This window comes from Rhea americana, unplaced genomic scaffold, assembly GCF_003343005.1.
Source record: "Rhea americana isolate MKP2758 unplaced genomic scaffold, rheAme1 scaffold_413, whole genome shotgun sequence".
NCBI classification, from domain to species: domain Eukaryota; kingdom Metazoa; phylum Chordata; class Aves; order Rheiformes; family Rheidae; genus Rhea; species Rhea americana.
The window spans coordinates 313,773-333,163 of record NW_028186550.1 but is presented as its reverse complement, the minus strand read 5'-3'; the positions used below and the strand labels follow the sequence as shown (position 1 = coordinate 333,163).

Below are 19,391 nucleotides of genomic sequence, written 5' to 3'. Positions count from 1 at the left end.
AAACATGCTGGTACTTGCACAGCAGAAAGCCAAACTCAGGCAGGGAAAGGATGAAACTTATGATGGATATGACCTGAACTGAGTGTATATGTAGGGAGCTACCTGCCAGCCTGCAGCATGACCACAGTGTGCCATGGGGTGTCCTGCCCCAGCTCCCTTCCCAGTAAGTCATGCAAGGCCCTGACCCACCTTGGAGATGCTTGGATTGCTCAGGCAGTTCAGGAGGGAGTTTGCTCATCTTGTTCTATCCCTCTCGCACCTTGCTTAATTTGCTGGGCTGTTCATTAACCCACTCAGATGCATTGCCTCGACAGCAGCTGTCCCACACCCACCCTGGGCCAATAAGCCCTGGCGCAGCTAGGAAGAGTTCTGCCCAGCTGCAAGCCTACCATTTACCCAGGACTCCCAGAAATCTTCATCTCTGCCCAGCTCAGGTGAGCCTCACCTACTGGCTGAGAGACACCTTGGGAAAGAAAAGGGAGAACAACCACTGCATGAGCATAGATGCTCCATTCCTCAAAGAAACTACACTAGAAAAAGGTCAGACTCTTCTGCTTTGTAGTATCTTAGCCTTTAGCATTTAGCAGAGGCATATTTCTGAGCTCCTCTCTGCAACCAGAATGCAGAAGGAAGTTTGAAATCCAGCTCTGCAGATTGTCTTTATTGCTCTACTTTGGGAAACACTTTGCAGCTATAACACATGAGGAGAGCTAAAGTTTTCATTAAATGCAAGCTGATGGGCGGTTGGAACTAGCAGCCTTCACTACCAACAGGAGCAGAGGACATCTTGTTTGTTTTACGTGCAGATATCCATGACCACTGTAGAAAGCTGCCATGAGAAAGGCCCCCAGACTCTTACCTGAGACAGTGGGTGGGCAGTGCTGCTATGCTCTGCCTGGTCTGCAACATGCCACTCAGGACACCGTGGGAGGACATAGGGCCATTCCTGCATGACCAGAGGCTGCATCAGAACCGATGTTCATGGGGATGGAGACAACTCCGGCACAAGCACCTGAAAAGCAGCATGAGAACCCCGGGATCAGCTCACACCTCCTTGTGAAGATAAACTCTTTCCAGCTGCCCACTGTGCTTCCTTCACGAAGCACGAAGACTAGCAGGATGCAATATATTTTTTAAATTTTAGTGCTAATATTGCAAACTTTTTTCATATAAATGCACAACTTCATTTYGCACCGTGCTATACAATTTACTTTAACAATACCCTGTGTGAGTGAGTTCCATAGATTATGTTGCATCTTAAAAAGGGTTAGGATTTTTGAACTACAAGAGATGCCCAATAGAGTTTAAAAGCATACGGGAAAGAAGATCTTACTGCCCTCGGGGCACTGTCATAACTATTTATGTTTAAACATCTTCAGACAYGTTATTTCTCCCTTTTATGTTCAGAAGCAACATTTTCTAGAGCTTCAGTCACCCATATATGCATCTCATATGATCAGTTACCTTGTTATGAGTTCTTACTCATTATGAATTTTAAAATTTACTCTTTTTATTCAGTTTTGAAAACTGCATGATCCACAAAGCCAGTTAACAGTAGTCCCTTGTCTATTTTACAGATCTGAAACATAACCTCTGGCCACTGTGCTGCTTCTTTTGGTTTTCACTGTAACGGAGCTAAAAGAGTGAGCTATCCAAGTGCCAGCATCATGTCAGCTTTGCAGAAAGCCATGAGAAAATAAAGCTCAGAGAGAATGGTGCAAGGTAACATTTACCTGAATCAGACAACTCTCCAGTACGATCATGCATCTGTACGTTTGGTCAGTGCCAACACCACAAGAGGAACTGAGCACAAGCAGGTTCACAGCAAGTTGGAGACTTAACATGCACAAATTGTGAATACTACGCAGGACCTTGCCTGTAAAGGTTCAACACTTCCAAGGTCAAGCAGACTGGCAGCTCGGGAGCGATGCTCCAGTATTGCCTGTGAAGGGCTAAGGTGCAGTGCCGAGGGATTCTGCGATTGCTTTTCTGCTTTTGGAGAGGCATCATCTGGCTCCAGCCATCAGACCTCACGTTAAAGTGCAGGTAGGGCTGCTTCCAAGGTACAGGCAGAGCGATGCTGTTGGAAGAAGGTGCGTCACCTCCTTCACGTCCAGCCCACTTGGATCAGCTGAGACACTTTGTGCTTGGTCCTGGCAGGGCAGGAGCAGGCAGCACGTCCTCCCCAGCCAGCAACTGCAGCAGACAGCCAGGCGAGGAGAAAGCCCCCAGCCCCGGTACACACTGTCCATCTCCCGCACGTTCCCATCACTCACTCTCTTGCCTTTACTTTCACCATCTCTCCCCACTCCATTACACACATTAAGAGAACAGCTTATCCTGTTATGATTTTTTAATCCCTTAGCTGTTTCTAGAGCCATAATTCTCTCCTTCTCCAGCAGAACAGCCTGTGCTGAGCTCTCCAAATATGCGGATAATCCCAAGGTCCTGTCCTCTGCTCTTCCTGCCCATTTGCACAAATGACTATTATAGACTGTGCATCACAGCATGACCCATCCTCCTCCTGTCACCAGCACTGGAAAGGCTATCACAATACATTAACTGTTATAAATTCCTGGGTCTTCAGAGCCTCACAGTGTTAATGGGGCAAATTCACCTCGTGTAACTCCAAAGGAGCAGGGGATGACTTCTTGTCTTTGGCAGAAGATACTAACAAGCCCTACATATGCTTGTTCCCCCAACACTTACCCTGTTATGAGGTCTGAGCTGTTGCTGAATATCTAACTTACCTACATGAGGTTAGCCAAGTTGTTCCATCTAGAGGAGATAAAACTCTCAGGACACAGAGAGCTCTTTTGCCTCAGATATGCTGTCAGAAGAATCCCACTGAGGTCTGCTACATGGCTGAAAAATTAATGGTGGGTGCCCATACTCCCTCACAGTATTTTGGACAGGAGAAGAGCCCTTACAGCATCTCCCGGGTGCCGGGTTCCTGAATTCCTTGAACAATGACAAAGTTTGGGAGGATGCAGAGCCATGGCACAAGTGAACAAAAGTCTGTCTAAGGCAGCAGCTGCAGAACAAGAATTGGAAAGTTAAGCGCTGGCTAAGGCTTTTGCCAATAGCTCAAGCATATCCTGCGCAATACTTTACTCCCATAGGAGCCTTCCTTACAGGTTTGGTGGCAAGATCTGAGCTGCTCTCTGCCATTCTGAAACAGCAAATACAAAGTAGAGATATGGAGAACCCAAAATAACTTGGAAGTAACTAAATACAAATAAAGACACTTGGTGGGAGAGACAAGCAGGCAATAAGGCACGGCTGTGAGTAAACCAACTACACGTGATAGCTTGCCAAATTCCCTGCTATTGCAGGAGCAAGGCAAGGAGAAATGATCTTGATTTCTGCTCCTTTGCTGTGGCACAAAAAATAGCTCTGGCTCTTGCACTTTTACTTTCCAGCTTTCGTATAGTACAGTCTGGGCACTGCAGCATGCAGAGTAGATGCTCTGTGGATGCTTCTGGACTAACTGCCTGTTGCTTGCTGCATACGCTCATCAAGAACCGGGATGTATGATCCACTTTGCCTCTCCCACACCAGTGTTCATCCCTGGGCACGCTGCTATTCATTGATGCTGGAAATCAAGTGTGCTACTGCCAAGTGACAAAGTCAACAAAAGAAAYTTAAACATTGGAAATTAAGATGGCCTGGCTAAAAATCCACACTAAATGATTGTATTTTGTGCTCTCTCTCCACAAAGAGGTGTAATTAAGAAAACTCTATCCGACTATCAGTGTAAGAGGTAAGTGAAGGAGGCCGCAATGCAGGTGACCTAGAGAAGGGAAAAGCTCCAACTCTCTTGACAGGTGGTCACAGGTGGACAGAACAACCTCCTGCAGAYCCAGTCCTGTGCTGAGATGCAGCACAACTTCTTATCAGCTGTGATCCCTCTGTAGCCTAGTGCTCTGGGGAGATGTTTCTGGCTGCCRTGCCCCAAACAAGAGGAAGGTGAAGGTATCCTATGCTTTCAAAAAGAAAGGCAGTTGCTGATGGAGATCAGGATGGCCCTGCATGAGTAGTGAGAGCTAGAACCATCTCCCAGGAGCTGAACCAGGGTCAGGGTGGGACAACCGTAGTGCACAGAACAGCTAATGCTGTTGCACTTGTGCAGAAGCACATGCACAAGGGAATAATAAGCAGCCTGGAGCTTCCCCTTTCTAGATCAGTCCAGGGGCCGTATGAAAACATCATATTGACACCGCACTTGCATTAGACTGTCGTCAYCTTTAGGCCTTGCTACAAGCTTGATGGAGGCTCTAGGAGATGACACCCACTGTACAAGTAGCTTTCCCACGGAAGAAGAAAGTTCACACCTTTCACAGTCACCTTTCTTACTAGCCTGGGCAAAGGGAACTGCAGGAACCAGCCCCACACTGTGCAGCCAGAAYGTTGCTTTCCACAGCTTATTACACAAAATATTCCTTCTGGCCCTGCCAAGAASGAGTGAGCTATGTGGCTGGGCACCTCCACTAGATTCAAAGCTAGGATGATCCTCTGGGCATGTTTCTGTGCAAGAGGGAAAAATCCAACCCTATATAACAAGGAGGTGGTAAAAATTTCTGTTTGAGCTCATCATGAGAAACAGCCTCACGGTTCACCACAAAGCAGAAACTGGGGCACTCCCCTACAGTGGAGAGAGCATGSAATGAAATCTTTCCTGCTAGTGTCTCACCTGGCACCTGGTCTTTCTTGGAGGTACCTGCTCCAGGCACAAAGGTGATAGACCACTCTAGAAATGCAACCTCCTTACATGTGGGAGATGGCTTAGTATTCCCCCACATCAAAGTATCCAAAACATGCCTCTTAATTTCTTAAGTGTTACATTTCACACTGCTATATTAAAACRTCCACATCAGTAACCAAGCCACAACCGTTTAGCCTAGTGATGATCCCCYAGTTGAAAAACGAGGAAGTTAAAAAGTCTTGATGTTACATTTCAACAGCTGAATGCTCCTGCATTAAGGAGTACTCAAACCAAAGTGAAGCTGGTTGTCTTTTTCCTCTTGCTGCTTGAGTTGTACCTGTTATGAAATCAGCACTGGAAAGCCTGGCTTATTGCACTGCTTTCCAAGCTGTCTGAAAAAGGCAGTTATAATGGCCCTTGCTCAACCAGCTCTGCTTCAGCTCTGCAACATGACTTACTGYTCTGCTCAGGGATCTCTGCATTGCTCCTATCTACACCTCCATTGCAGCAGTAGTGCTGGCTGGCTGGGAGGCAGCACTCAGGTACACAGACTGTGCTCCATCTTCTGCAGCATCTTCTCCACTCCATGCAAGAGAAAGAGCAGCTTATGACAAGAGCATGCGCTGCTTAAGACTATTTCTTCCTTCACTTTTTTTAGGTACTGATATCCAGGAGCATTTCACTGTCACTGTTAAAAATAGTCCTGATACAACCCCACATCCAAAGCATCCTAAACTTCAAGRGAATTCATGTTGCAGACTGACCTGTGTCTCTACAGCTAACTCCCAGGATCAGGCAGCTTTCGTGGAAACCAGAATTTGATGCCAGATTTGGCATTTGCAGCTCTCTGCTCCCTGTAACAGCAGCAAATAGGTCAAGAAGGTCTTTCTAACACAAGGCTTATGCTTTGAATTSCTAATTTCCTCCAAAATCTTCCTTCTAGACTGAAACTTTCCACTTCAGTTCTTGGCCCATAAGGAAAAAATATGGCAACATTATGAGGCAAGGCAGCTGAGCATTTATCCCATAAGGGGAATGGAAATACAAACATATTCCCTGCTGCTGGAAATGTTAACAACTTTGTTGTTGTTTAACTTACTGAACAAGAGAAGCAATAACATTTTAGCTCAACATGCTCAGTGTCCTTTAAGGGGAAAGGTGGGAGGCTTGTGGATACTTCAAAGTTCAGCTCCCATGCATATACTAACAAAGGGAGCATTCCCAAGCTGGCAGAGACAGCTGGACTCCCTTGATAGTGTGACAGCACATCCTGTTCCAGAATAAATTGTCTTCTTCTGTATATATAAATAAATAATTTAAGCCTGAGATCTAGGGCCAGCAGATCTACTTCCCAAGACCCGACTAGGTCAAGGTTTGGTGAGAGAAGGAAGAGAAGGTTTTATCTCACTGCGACAAAGCCTGCAAATAACACACATCTCCCTCCTGCAGCACGGGTCCTTAGGCTCCATCTCTTTCAAACCAGGAGCAGATAGCCAAACGTTCTCCTTAAAATCACTCCACAGTCCCTCAAATCTCACTTGTTCTTTTGTACAAGGAAAGGGGACGGGGACTATCAGGGACTATCATTCSCCATGAACAGGCATTTAGAGGCCCATCTTCCAAGGGCAAAAAGCCCAGATGCCAAAGCTGTAGCTAGGTTTAGCACTGCATGTGCTGTAGCCCATTGAGCTGACAGGAACCAGTACCAYCTCCCACTGCCTCTGCAGCAGCGCCTCTCCTCACAGGCGGAATAGGACACCTCCACCTAAGTTCCCTTTCGTTACTTATAATGATGAGATAACTCTCCTTAAAAAGTAACGTAAAATCTCTGCTGTATCTGGTAGCGACATAGTGGCACAGAAGATATTGTCTTCACTGAATGTGGGTTAAGTGGGGCACTCTTGCATCTACAGAGTTGCATTATTAAATGACCATTTGGAACTGGAGCTCATAGCCAAAATGAACTTTTAATTCATGGGATAAATAGGTGGCACAGGTCCTAATAAAGAAGGGTCTCTTCTGCTTGCTCACTCAATCTCAATTTTCCTCAGCAAACCAATATATATACATATACTGTGTCTTCTGTAAAAACTCAAGCTGAAATATTCTACCAATTACATTCTTGCACCAGGAAATAGGAAGTTGATGTCCCCAGCTGACCAGATGAGCGTGGGTGCCTGCCCACAGCACGGCCATGCAGAACTGAGTGTTCCTCTCTCTGCTTAAAAATAACTTATGGCAATTTAGGAAGACTGAAATCTAAAATACTTTCACAGGCTCTTCCAGCTTCACAACTGGGTTTTAAGCTACTCTCTCTCCAAAAGTCTCTTTGTGTGGGAATTCTTCCCATCTCTYCTCCTCCTCCTTCAATTAGGCAAGTAATACAAATAATTATCCTAGCACCTTGATGACCCAGCTGCAAACACARCCCCACTGCGTTAGACTGAGAGCAGTAGCAGTCTAGCAGACATGCCAGACAAAAGGAATAGGGGAAGGTGCAAGCATCCTCCCCACCTCATCCAGGGAACAGCAGGGGAGCCATAACTTGGCTAACGACTGGAAGGAGGGTGCAACAACCTCAGAAATTGGACCCAGTTCTTCAGAGACTCAGTCATGTTCTGTAGCCTATTTAACCCATTAACAATTCTGAATTTTGTCTTTGTCTTTCTCCTCTAACAACCTGAGCTCTCCCTTCCCTGCTGTCAGAGACAGGAAACTAGTCTTGCTGCACTGTGAAAAATGCATCATCCRTTTGCCATACCATACAAACGATTAGCAGTGATGAGAAAAGCACGTCAGCCATACAGTATAAACCAAAGTAACATTGTGCTAACTTTTCAGTTCCTTGATGCTTTTTTTTCGCATTCTCAGTGCTAAATTAACACATGCCCTTGGGCTGAATATTTTGCCTCCCACCAAAGTATGGCTTTTTAAACTACCAGCCACAGCAATGTGAGGCAATGTATTTTAGAAGTGGATTGTGYGCTGCATGAAGTCATGTTTCCTTTCCTTTTCTTTTCCAAGATATATAAGAGCTACCTTATTCTTATGCTAGGGAAAATAGTAAAGGAAAAGGGATGGAGCTATTTCAGCTCAGTTCTTAAGAACTCAGTTTGATCTTTATACGCCTGTGAAAATGAGGTTATTTGAAGAGTGAATTCTGCCTGCTCAGTACGTCCTGTTACATGAGATTTACAATTCCACTTTTGTGCTTTTATTATTGGCACCTAGCCTAAAGTGGAAGTCTCAAACATATTCGTCAAAATAGTATTATAGTCAGAAATTCACCATTCATCTCAAGAACTCAGGGCTTTTGTTTGAATYCATTTATCTAATCCCTTGACTAACCCATTTTGTTTAATTTTAAAAAGAGCCAGTCTGAACAACTCCACTTGTGGTACAGTCCTGGCCATTTTTAGTGAGCGTGATTTATCTATCTCAGGTACTAATTTGCAGAGAGATTGTCCTCATCTGATTTTTTTTAATTAATAAAGAAAACTTGGAGACAGCCTTACAACGTAATACTCAACTGCCTTCCCACTCCAACACTCAAGGCACAYGTGCTCCTGGACACAGCACTGCAAAACAAGATAGTTTGAAATTCCCTGGCTGCATGCCATTCCCTCTCTGGAGTCCCATTCCACACTTGTTCTCACCAGAGTCCTGCCTGGCAATCCACGTAGCAGCCGAGAGAAGCTCTCCCCACGTGGAACAGGCAGGTAACAACGCCAGATCGAACCGAAACYGGGACAGGCACACACACGCACACATCTGTCAGGAAAAAGGAATCCCTCCCAACATGACCRAGCCCTACAGCTGGGACTCTGTATGGTATATTCAGGTAGGTGCTGTGGCAGAGCAATAAAGGCTATTAAAAAGAATAATAAAGCCAAAATTCTCATGGCTCCAAAGAGATCAGTGAGCAGTAGGAGGGAAGGTGTGAAGGTCCTTCACACCTAGTGTAAGGGCACAATAAAACACAGACTTAGGAAGKCTTGATTAGAATTTTGTTCAATGATGACCAAAATCTAGCTGTCAAACATGAGTTCTCCCACAGCCAGCACAGCATTTAAAGTACAAGAGCAAATGCTTCACACCCTTGCCACAGCACAAGAACAGTCTCAGCAAAGAGACCCTATTAATGAAGTGCTGATAATTTCACCATCGGAGCTACATGCCTGCCGCGCTGTGGAGAAGGGAAGACTTGAGGGAAGGGACCGGGGACCAGTAATAATCTGTCGTGCCAAGCAGTACTAAATCTTCTTYGACTCTCCCTATACTGCCCTGTCTGGAAAGGCGAGGGAGGCAGAGCGCTCAGCCTTGGAGAGCAGCAAACATCCCACGTTTCCTACAGATGGTTCTGTAGCAGTTCTGGGCTGCCCTCCTCGAAAGGAAGGTCAGTGGCATTATAAGGCCTTGGGAGAGGAGGAGGAATAAGCGAAAGGAATGGGGAAGAAGCTAGGGAGAGGGAGGGCAGGAACACAAAGGGAGCAAGGCTGGACTGGGCAAGGAAGTGAATGAAARGGGCAGAGCTGGGACTACTGCCTGATCCCAGGTTACTACTCAACAATTATTTCAGGCTCTGCTTTGCCTGTTGTCTAATCCTTTCAGGAGGATGCTAGAAGGCCACCACACACCCCGCTTTAAGCAGCCCTTCAGCTCAAAGACATTGCCAGTATAAATAAGCCTTCAATGTGAACAGAATCAAAGCTAGTGATAGCTGGGATGCTTGTTACTATTGCTTGCCTCGGGAATTTGCATTGCTTGCCATTTCTTGGCATCTCCTATGTGGAATCAGTCTTGGCTACCTTTCTCTCTCCCCCTGTGTCCCTCCCCCCCATTTTTTTTTTCCTCTGCAAGTTTCCTTACCCACACATACATGGACAGTGTTACCGTGAAGGGATATATACACATGCACATACACGCGCAAACACGGAGTGTATTTCCGAGGTTAAACCACCTTTGATATTTTCCCCTTTTCAACACAGCCAGGATCTGAGTGGGAAACAAATTTTGTCATGGCCTACCTTCCGATTCCGCCAGGTCTGAAACGCAGGCAGCAGCCGGGCTTCGGGAGCAGGGACTGGGGCTGCCTCTGTGAATCAGCAAAGAAGTCCCTGTGACAGGGATGCATGCTGAGGCTCAGCACTGCCGTGTGCACGCTCTCACTGTCTCTCCTCCTCCACCGCCCCGTGCTGCTGGGTTGCTATGCAATCATATCACCAGGAGTAACAGCATCTCTCCAAGCCTGGGAAGAGATACCCTTGACTCGGCAAATGCGGGAGGAAGAAGGACAATCTCGCAAAGTGCCTGGACCTTTTGGAGGTCCCTTGGCTAATGCTCAGTCCAAAGGAGGGGAGGGAGAAGAGTAGATGCAAAGAAAGAAACACGCATAGGAGGAGGAGGAGACAAAATACACATGGAGAGAGAGAGAGACAGACAGACAGAGAGGGAGAAGGGAAGGGAAAGGGGGGCAGGAGAAATACAAACACACACAAAAGGCGCTGTAGTCTGACCTCCGGAGACCTGACACAGACTGCTGGACTCAGACGCGCTTCCTGCCGCTTGCTGATGTCTCTCAACTGCATTTTCAGGGCTGGTAGCTCTCATTTTGTGTTAGGTTCAGCCATGTATATGCTGGAAAATGCTAGACACTTTCACCTTGTTTCTGAACAGCAATTTGGATGTCTGGCATGAGATTTAATAACTTAAAATTTAAAATGAGCTATTTTTAAGTTAAAGAGGAAAAATAAGTTAACCACTTAATTTGAGATATTCTTCCTATTCTCATTAAAAAAGAAAAATAAGTAAAAGAAGAGCCAATTCTCCAAGCTGAGGAGAAATCCTGATCCAAGATTTTTTTTTTTTTTCAAATGTCAGGGTATTTTGTCTCAGCTCACCAGAAACAGAAGGACTTGAGCTGCTAACTTGGCTGAGGACACAAGCAGACCTAGAGTTTGGATTCCAGTTCATCCATAACAAATAGTTTGCAATTCTTTAGATCCTTCCATCCAAGGGTTTCAAACTCTGCTTGAGATGCCAATGATATTATTCCCACACTACATGAAAGAAAACAAAGAGGGAGTTAAGTAACTTGGTTAAGACAAGTCAGAAAGAGGATACAGATCTGATCCCAGTCCCATGCTTTAGCTACCAGCCGTCTCTGCCTCTCCTGGGAAAATTAAAACTCAGCACTAACTTTATGTTCCTCTTTAAGGAGCCCTAGCCTCTACCTTCACAGGGCTCACAAAATAAGGATATTAATTTTCCACTCATACAGTCACATTTTACAGAAATGTCACTGCTTTCACAGCCCCTCTGTTCATTAAGGACACCCATTTTCATATATTTAGTCCTCACAACTTGCAATTCTACTGTAACTCAAAATGCAGCTCTACTTCATTCATAACTGTTCAAACCTATCAGAATGAATACATCAACCAACTCTTCTCAACTCCGCAACAAGGAATTTCTGGTCAAGACATAAATGGCAAACCATTCCCAGCGGCACATGGCCCTCTGTGGGCTAAATATTTATGCACATACAGCGGACAAGAAATGGTGTTGCATACAGCAGCAGTGCCCTACCTGCCTCAGTTACTCATTGCCACAGTGAGGGTGGTGGGGAGGTCAAGTTTACATTTCAGTCAGTTTTGGGTCCTTTGGAACAATTTTTTTTTTTTTAATCCCACAGCACTGATGGAAGGTGGATAGGAACAGGATCAGAAGCCTTTCTAGGTCACCAGTTTAAATCTGGAGGAGGCAGTCAAACTGTATCTGAATTTCAGTAAAACATTTTTGGGACAGTCCTCAAAAAAATCAATGTGCTCATCACAGTTGTAACATCTAGAAGCTCCAGCWCAGGCTTGTCAACTCTAAGGAGTCTTTCCTTTTTTCCTACGTAAGTGAACAAAGAGTCAGGAGCAGAGTCCATCAGCACATAGTGAGGCAAAATATGAAGAAACCTCACACAACTATGTTGAAATGGGACCCAAGTACCAACCCAAGACATGTGCATGCTCCACACCTTCTGCTTTTAAAAGCTGCTTCAATAGCTTCTACTTCCACAACAGCTGTACTGATGCAACAAACATTTTGCTCTGAGAAGCCATATTTAGACAAAAAAGACTACGCAGGGATAGAAAGGCAGAACAGAAGTGAGTCTCTTCTGGGCTATTTTTGTGTATACATACTCATACACAAATAATAAGTCCTGGGTGAACTAAGAAGAGTGGAGGGAGAATAAATGAATAAATAAATAAATAAATAAATAAGCTCTGTACTAGGAGAGTTATCCGAGTAATTCCAAACACATCATTCAACAGAGAGACAACGAAATCAAACTGCAGCATACGTCTGTCACCAACGGTTTCTACAAGGAACATGACAACACAGATAAACAAAGTGAGTATGTATCAAACCTAGTTACACACATACACAAGGCAGACTACAGCACAGACACATTAATAGACAGTACGGGCCACAAAAAAYAAAGTACTTTGAAGTACATGCATCCTAAATTACTGATAGTTTAGGGACAGCAAAAAGCAGGAGAAAAAAAATCTTAGTTTAGTTTAAATTTTGAGACAAAACAGAATCTCCCATGAAAGAGTTGCTTTCATGGCTGGGAGCATCATCCTTTTTCCCCCAGTACCTCGTGTTTCAGGAATATAACTATAACTAACAATTCAGAACTCACAGGCAATCAGGGAGATAAAGTCAGGTTTGCCATAAAAGCATCCTTTCGTGTAAACGCTACAATTGCGTATAGGGTATGGGAAAGTTTACAAGGAGAGATGCTAAGTTTTATATGCTTTGACTTCTGAAGATAACTTAATCTCACAAGGAACTCCAAGAATCCAGCTTCCAAAAGGCACAGTGGTGCCTACTGCATGTCTTTACCCAACAATACATTTCAGACTTTTTAGGTTTTGCTAAACAGCAAAGGCACGTCTCGTTAGCAGAGCTAAGAAACTCCACATACTCGAGACACTGCAACAGGCACAATGCTAACTACAASATACAAATATAAAATAGATAAAATTGAGTCAGGTTTTATATGACACGAGAGTGAAATTGAAGTCAGAKTCTGATTTACATCAGTTCAACCCCATTTAAAACAATGCAGTTTAAGTCAATTTAAATCACTGAAACAGGCTCCAGTTTACATTTGCGAAATCAAAATCAGTCACACAGAATAAACATACAAAATACAAACCACCCTGGATACAAATGCGTATGCCCTGAGAATGATTTGTGAAAACTGCACTACATGAAGATATATTAACAATATTTTAGTATGAAAATGAAAAAAAATAGAAATACGAGTTTTGTACGGCCTGACCCCAAAGTCTTTATTACTTCTCTTTGTTCAAAGTCAATATTAATTTTGGCCAGATGGCTCTTAAGCTGGAACATCCATAATGCTAAGTATCTTGTATAACTAACCAACAAAAACACTAACTAAAATTCTAGCATTCCTGTCTGTAACACAACACCTTTAGCTGTTGATAATAGTTAACGGCTATTACCTTTGACTGTTTCGCTTCCCATATCTCCCACTTGTTCCTTGCTCTTCTAAAATAGTCTTTGTCTCAGAGAATTGCTTTCTGAAATGCAGTCTCTCTCTCTCTCTCTCCTCACATGTTGCAACTTCCTTCCTTTGAAATCTTACATCTCCTGAAAGATGAGGATCATCATCATATTTGTATTGAAGAAGAGGAAATGTTGTTGCCACCCTTTGGAAATTTTACCAGACTCTTYCCCTTACTAAGTTAAGCACACAATCCTCCCCTCCGGCCCCACAATTATTGTACAAACTTCCTTCCAAATAATCCTTCTTCCCTTTAAAAATAATATCCTCAAAATACATGTCTTTATGGAAACAGAGGAATGGGAACAATGGGAGGCAGAACTTTCTCTTTTTTGTTTTATAACTACTGAGATGCTAAGACCCTCTTCAGAACTCACAGAGTCTTTCCTAGCTCCCACGTGCTTTAATGAAACATCAGGCTCGGAGTCAGAGGTCAGTTTAATTTGCAGCTCTGCTGTTGTGCTGTCGAGGGAGACAGATCACAAAACCTCTCTCCCACTTCCCGATTCAAGATGGGACTAACAACGGTAAGCAGCATTTCCTCAGCACGCTGGGATCTGCTGATGAAAGCACTGCACAAGAGAGAGGTATTATTATTACTACTTCCAGAATTTTTCAGTTTTTCTTGATTCCAGTAACCTGCAACCATTCATATAATGTGCTAAGTCATCACAATAACATRCTTCTGAGTTGAAGCCAAGGAACCAACCTAGGAACTGACTGTTAGACAACATGGTCTAGAGAAGTCTAGCATCCATGCAACGAAGTGATGCTGATTCACTTTGCCTACATAGAAATGAGCTGATTCAGAACATGAGAATGAGACACACATTTGGAATTATGATTTGTTCCAATTAAAGTATTTTAAAGAATGAWACTGTTCTGTGCTTTCATGTAGAAAGAGCCTAAAGAGCAGATTGCAACAGGAAGATTATTATTTACTAGTGCAGAATAAATTCTCAATAATCCCTCATATAGAGCACTGCTCTGAACRTGGAGAATGCAAAGGGAAGAAAGGCTGCAGAGATCACAAGCACAGCGCAGCAGCAGTGAGGAAGGCAGCAGTTTAGAGCATGTTCATGTGCCTTTATTCAATCGATCTTTGGCTTGCACAAAAAGTGCTGCAGCATTTTGTCAAGCAACCTCTGATGAAGAGCTCACATGACATTGCAAGTGGAGAAGCAGCTGGTGGAGCCTGACGGGCTTAATTCTCAAACTAAGACTAGAGAAGCTCTTGGAGATCATAAAGTTCCTAYATACAGAAACAAGTCATTGATATCCTGATAGCCTCCAAATCCAAATTGAATGCATATGCCTCCTGCTAAAACAGAGTTAATTATTGACTGGAAATATATTTTAAAGTGTATACTTGCTAAAAGAGAATATAGGAATAGACAAAAAAAAAAGAAACAAAAAGAAAAACAAACAAAAAACCTCTTTCCCTGGAGCCATACACTTGCAGTGTACTTGTATATCCAGCTGCTGGAGAATGGTTTGGTGACAGGCTTGAGCAGGGAAAATGAGCCTGATGGCTTGAAGGAATCCTCTTTCTCCCTGAGATCCAACAAAGTCCTGCTTTCTGGAGGCACAGGACTCCATCATCTGGGTCTCCTCCTAACTGAAGTAAGAGATGAGACTCTGAATTCYGGCACAGCCATCCATGTCGAGATGTCAGCAACAGGTTTTGGTGCAGGATCACTAATCACACTGGTTAGGCTGTGCCTACCTGCAAATGCAAAGCTAGAGGGAACAGATTGCATGCAGAAGGACAGACCTGCCCATCAGTTCCAGTACATTAGATAGGCAAGCATGCTTGSAAGCAGAACACAAGGAGCCCTTTTTCCACGAGAAGGAAGGAAGCTAGAACTATAGGGTCGAAATTCAGCTGGTGGAGAATCAAGAACAGCTGCCCAAACATCACACCATACTGTTCCTTCATTTGTTTAAAGTAACTGATGTCAAGTAAATAATTGCACCTCCTTTGCTAGTACCAAAAACAGTCCGAGCACAGATTCTACCCTGCCTACCATTAGTATCAAAGTGTTTAGAAAAACAGTAAGGTACTTTCTAAAAAGCACGATACCTGGGGTGAGGAGGAAGAATAGCTAGGGAACTGAAATAAGCAGACAGTTCACATGTATTCAGAAACAGAATGAATCTCCCTTTTCATTCATCGTGCATAAAGATTAAAACAGTTGTCCCAGAATGAGAAATGAGAAAGACTAAAGAGGAGAGAGGAAATCTTCTCAGAGCAAAGTGCACCAAAAAAACAAAAGATGGATGTGAAGACGGCTGTAAGAGAATTTGGGGGAGGGATGAAGAAAGAAGAAAAAAGAAAAATAGAAAGGGAAATATGGTAGAAAAGAAAGCAAAGACATTCAGGAGAAAAGGAGAGGGAAGGCAGTTTTCAGGAATCTTTGTGTTCTTTAAAGGCTGTCAACCTGTTTATGCTATGACTTTCCATCCCCCTCCCTATTTACTGGGCTTGCACACAAAGCAGCAGGAAAATGATCACAGAGGAGCTGCTGAAGATTCACTTAGACACAACAGAGGTGCCCTAAGAGAAAGGAAACTGCTTAGTGATCCGTGCACAAAGAACCATGATGGGAATGTTACAGGCCTAGAAAGTCTAAGGAGAGGGTTGGGAGAAAAGCTGCAGAGAGCAGCCTCTTCCTGGAGAGATCRCACTCAAGACTTGCAGGCAGTACAGACACTGGAGGAAAGCAAGACACGCTGCATGAGGATACAGCCTATATATATAAAAAAAAATAGCCAAGAAACTTAATCCTCTGTATTCAGTGTTTTAAGAGAAGAGCCCAAATGGTTAGGCAGAGAATAAAWTTTTCAAAAGTATCTGTTACGACTTGCATTTAAACATAGTACCTGCGACTCAGGGCTCAGGAACCCAGTCACACATTACAGCAACTTAACCTCACACCACCTAACCTCTGCTAGAACAGTCCATTTTGTGTCACACTCGTGACAGGTACCAGAGTCTGGCTGATGCACGTTAACTCATTAAAGCTGCAAGAATRGGATCACATGTCTGAGCTACAGATTTCTAAATGCTGCCAGAGCTAAAAACATATTTAGAGCCTGTGTAAAGTACCTGCAGCTTTTTTTTTGAAGACTGACTACTTTAACCTAGATGCAGTCTGAAAAATGGAATTTAGACAGCAAAGTAATTAARGCATTTTAAAAAAAATCTTACCCTCCGGTATGGAGACTTTCTACTCTTACAAGGCAGGAAACTGCGAAGCAGAGAAATGAAGCAGTATCACAAGATACGCACCTTACTGAAGTCACTGAGATATTTATGTACTTCAGTACCTGTCTTGCCATCTGTAAATAYTTGAAATTACTGGGGCAGGTCTAACAGCTAAATACAGATCTCAGGAATCCTGTGCCTAACACCATGTCACCATATGCTTTTATCAGCTTTTTAGTCAAGAGCAAAATTTAGCAAAAATCAAGCCAGCATCAGATCTGAACCATTACATTTTTTTTTTCTGAAAAGCACAGCTCTGATGAGAGACAGTCACTGCTGCAACAGAAATTATCTTTCCTACAAGAAAATATCTTAAGACTTTGCTCTTTCAAGACGTGCATCCTCCAGAGCAAGCTCATTACTAAAACTTGTTGTTTGTCACCCAGACTAGACGTCGCCTCTAACGAAACAGCAGATAAAGCTCCCTCTCACTTTCTCTCTGGAGCCACACTGCTACAGATAAAAGGAGCCCACTGCATATTATTAACAACATATTATCAGAACATCTGCCACCACAGCCACAGAGCAGAGCTTCACTCTGCTGAAGATTCTCTCAGCCAGGGCAGATTCCCCAATTTCCTTTATTCTTTTCTCATGTGTGCACAGATTTGCGATAAAACATTTTGTCATAATAGCCAGGAGGTGACTGCCCATCCTCRGGCTTTACCTCAAGGACATTGGGAGCGGAGCGAGGAGACAGTAGTATGAGAGTTTAAACTGCATTGATAAATGTTACTGAAGCGATTTTTACTTTGGTACAAGTTAAATGTTTTTAGAAGAGCGCAGAAGCACACACATTGGCAGTTGTCAGAGCTGCAATACAAGCCTCAGAGGTTCAATTTTCTGAGTGGCTACAGCTGTACCACCTTCTAAATCCTTGGGTCCTGATTTATTCATGGCATTAGGAATGCAAAATGCAAGCAGAGGGAAGTAGGCCAACAAGAGAATAGAAAGCAGGGACACAGAGGAACCAGTTTCTTCATTCCAGCTGAAAACAGGTTGAAATTGTTAACTCTTTCAGAGCTAGCTGTCTCTGGGAAGGCAACACTGCCTGATGAATAAAGATGCACAAATGATTTTCTCCCCACAAAACAAAATCTTGATTAACAGAAATACAAAGCAAGTATGGCTTCAGAAAAAGAATTCAACTTAACTCTAGCCTGAGGCATTTGCAGTTTCAGATGCAGTACATTCAGGTGAATGTGCCTGCAGTGGAGGGGTTAATGGCTTTGGTYCTGTGAACTGTGGACCAGATGTTCTGCTGGTGCAACTCAACRTAGCTTCTTTAAAAATCAGTGGAGCTATGCCAGTTTACCAGAGAGAAGGCTCTGGGCCTGTACAYTGAAATCCTGTCTAACACCTACTCAGAGATTTTCCTAAAGGAAAAGGCCTCGCTGTCTGGAATCATCTAAACAGACTATAGAAAAGCTGCAGAATGCAGTTCAGAGCTAAAACCACTGCTGCTCTGGCCTGCTTGTGATATTATGAATCCCCTAAATTGAAAGTTCAGAAGTCTCCTGGAAAGGGAGAACATGCAGCTATTGGAGAAAGTCACCAGCATTTACTCATGGAAACAGACAGGACACAAAACAGCAGCCCCGGAGATCAGCAGAATCTAGAAGTAAGGACACAGGAACTAGACAGTGTCCATTTCACTCAGAGCAGATGCTGTGGTCAGCCAAGTCTTTGAGCACATGCTGGTAACAGAAAATGGTCTACAAAATTTACCACAGTAGAAAGAGCTAAGAAAAAAGGTAGAACAGCACACTTCTCTTTAAAGCTTGTTTTTCCATTCAAATGAAATGTTAATAGAAAAAAAGGCAAAGAAAAGAACGGGAAAAAAATGTCCAGATGAGAAACAGAACCACCAASGCATACAAACAGGCTGAAAGCCATCTCAAATGCCCACCTACACTTGGTACATCATTGCTGCACGTGAAGGATTTTATACAGTAATCCCTACCATTAAACCTGCCATTAAAGTTACCTGCCCTGTTACTTTAGTTCTGTACCTCTAAGGATTCAACTTGTGCTCTTGAATGACAAAATTGCACATGACTTGGTCAACAACTTTCATAACACAAAGTACAGAGGACTAGTGACACAGCAATAAATCTYTTCCATAACATGATCCTGTGATTTCTGAACCAAACACCTACACACCAAGTTCAAGGAAAAATGAGCTCAAAGACCATGGGGACCATTAACTATATAACGATCAGCATTTGCTATAATCTTTCTGCTTTAGGCCTCACTACATACCTCTGCGTACATTGCAGTTGTAAGGACCTCGACAACTTTCCTACCTGAAAGGAAGCCTCTGGCAGCACATGCCGGTCTGCTCCATCTACAAATTCTAAAGAGCACCCAGCTAATGAAGTCTTTCTCCCTGGCTAGAGCTAAATGCTCCTTTGAGATGTTCCGCTTACATGAGCTTCCCAACTGAATGAATGTGCCATACACAGACAGCTTCAGTGACTGTAAACTTGGGTTTCTGTCTTTACCTTAAATTTTCTTAGGGGCTGACAATCCCTCCAGCCCTATTGCCACAGACAATCCCAGTGTAGCAACACAGAAGTACAAGTCTTCGGATAAATTTGGTTAACATTTGAAGATAACGTACTTAAGGAATATAGTACGCCAGGTTTCAAGCATAAGCACTCAGAAAGATCGGAGAAATGCTAAAGGAGGACTGTTTTATAGAGATATGATAAAAACAATTACATAGTGCTAGCTCTCTTCATTGAGTCCTTAGCTGAAACAGGAACATTAAAAAAAAAGAGTGAGGTGACAACAACAGGTGACACTGTGATAGAGACTGCCAG

At 43.5% G+C, this 19,391-nt stretch overlaps 1 protein-coding gene across 2 annotated transcripts in view; it reads right to left on the bottom strand.

Moving 5' to 3' along the window:
• DRP2 (dystrophin related protein 2) overlaps positions 1-14,024 on the bottom strand; it is a 33,146-nt gene extending 19,122 nt beyond the window's left edge. The window contains exons 1-2 of one of the 2 annotated variants that reach the window (XM_085314881.1): positions 13,237-14,024; positions 860-1,012 (exon numbers count right to left, since the gene is read on the bottom strand). In XM_085314881.1, coding sequence (XP_085171007.1) covers positions 860-967 — 108 coding nt within the window. In that variant the 5' untranslated portion in view covers positions 968-1,012; positions 13,237-14,024. Of the gene's footprint in view, positions 1-859; positions 1,013-1,733; positions 1,748-13,236 lie in introns of those variants that run through there. The other variant, XM_085314882.1, reaches the window with a different exon arrangement.
• Between the last annotated feature and the right edge of the window lie 5,367 nt (positions 14,025-19,391).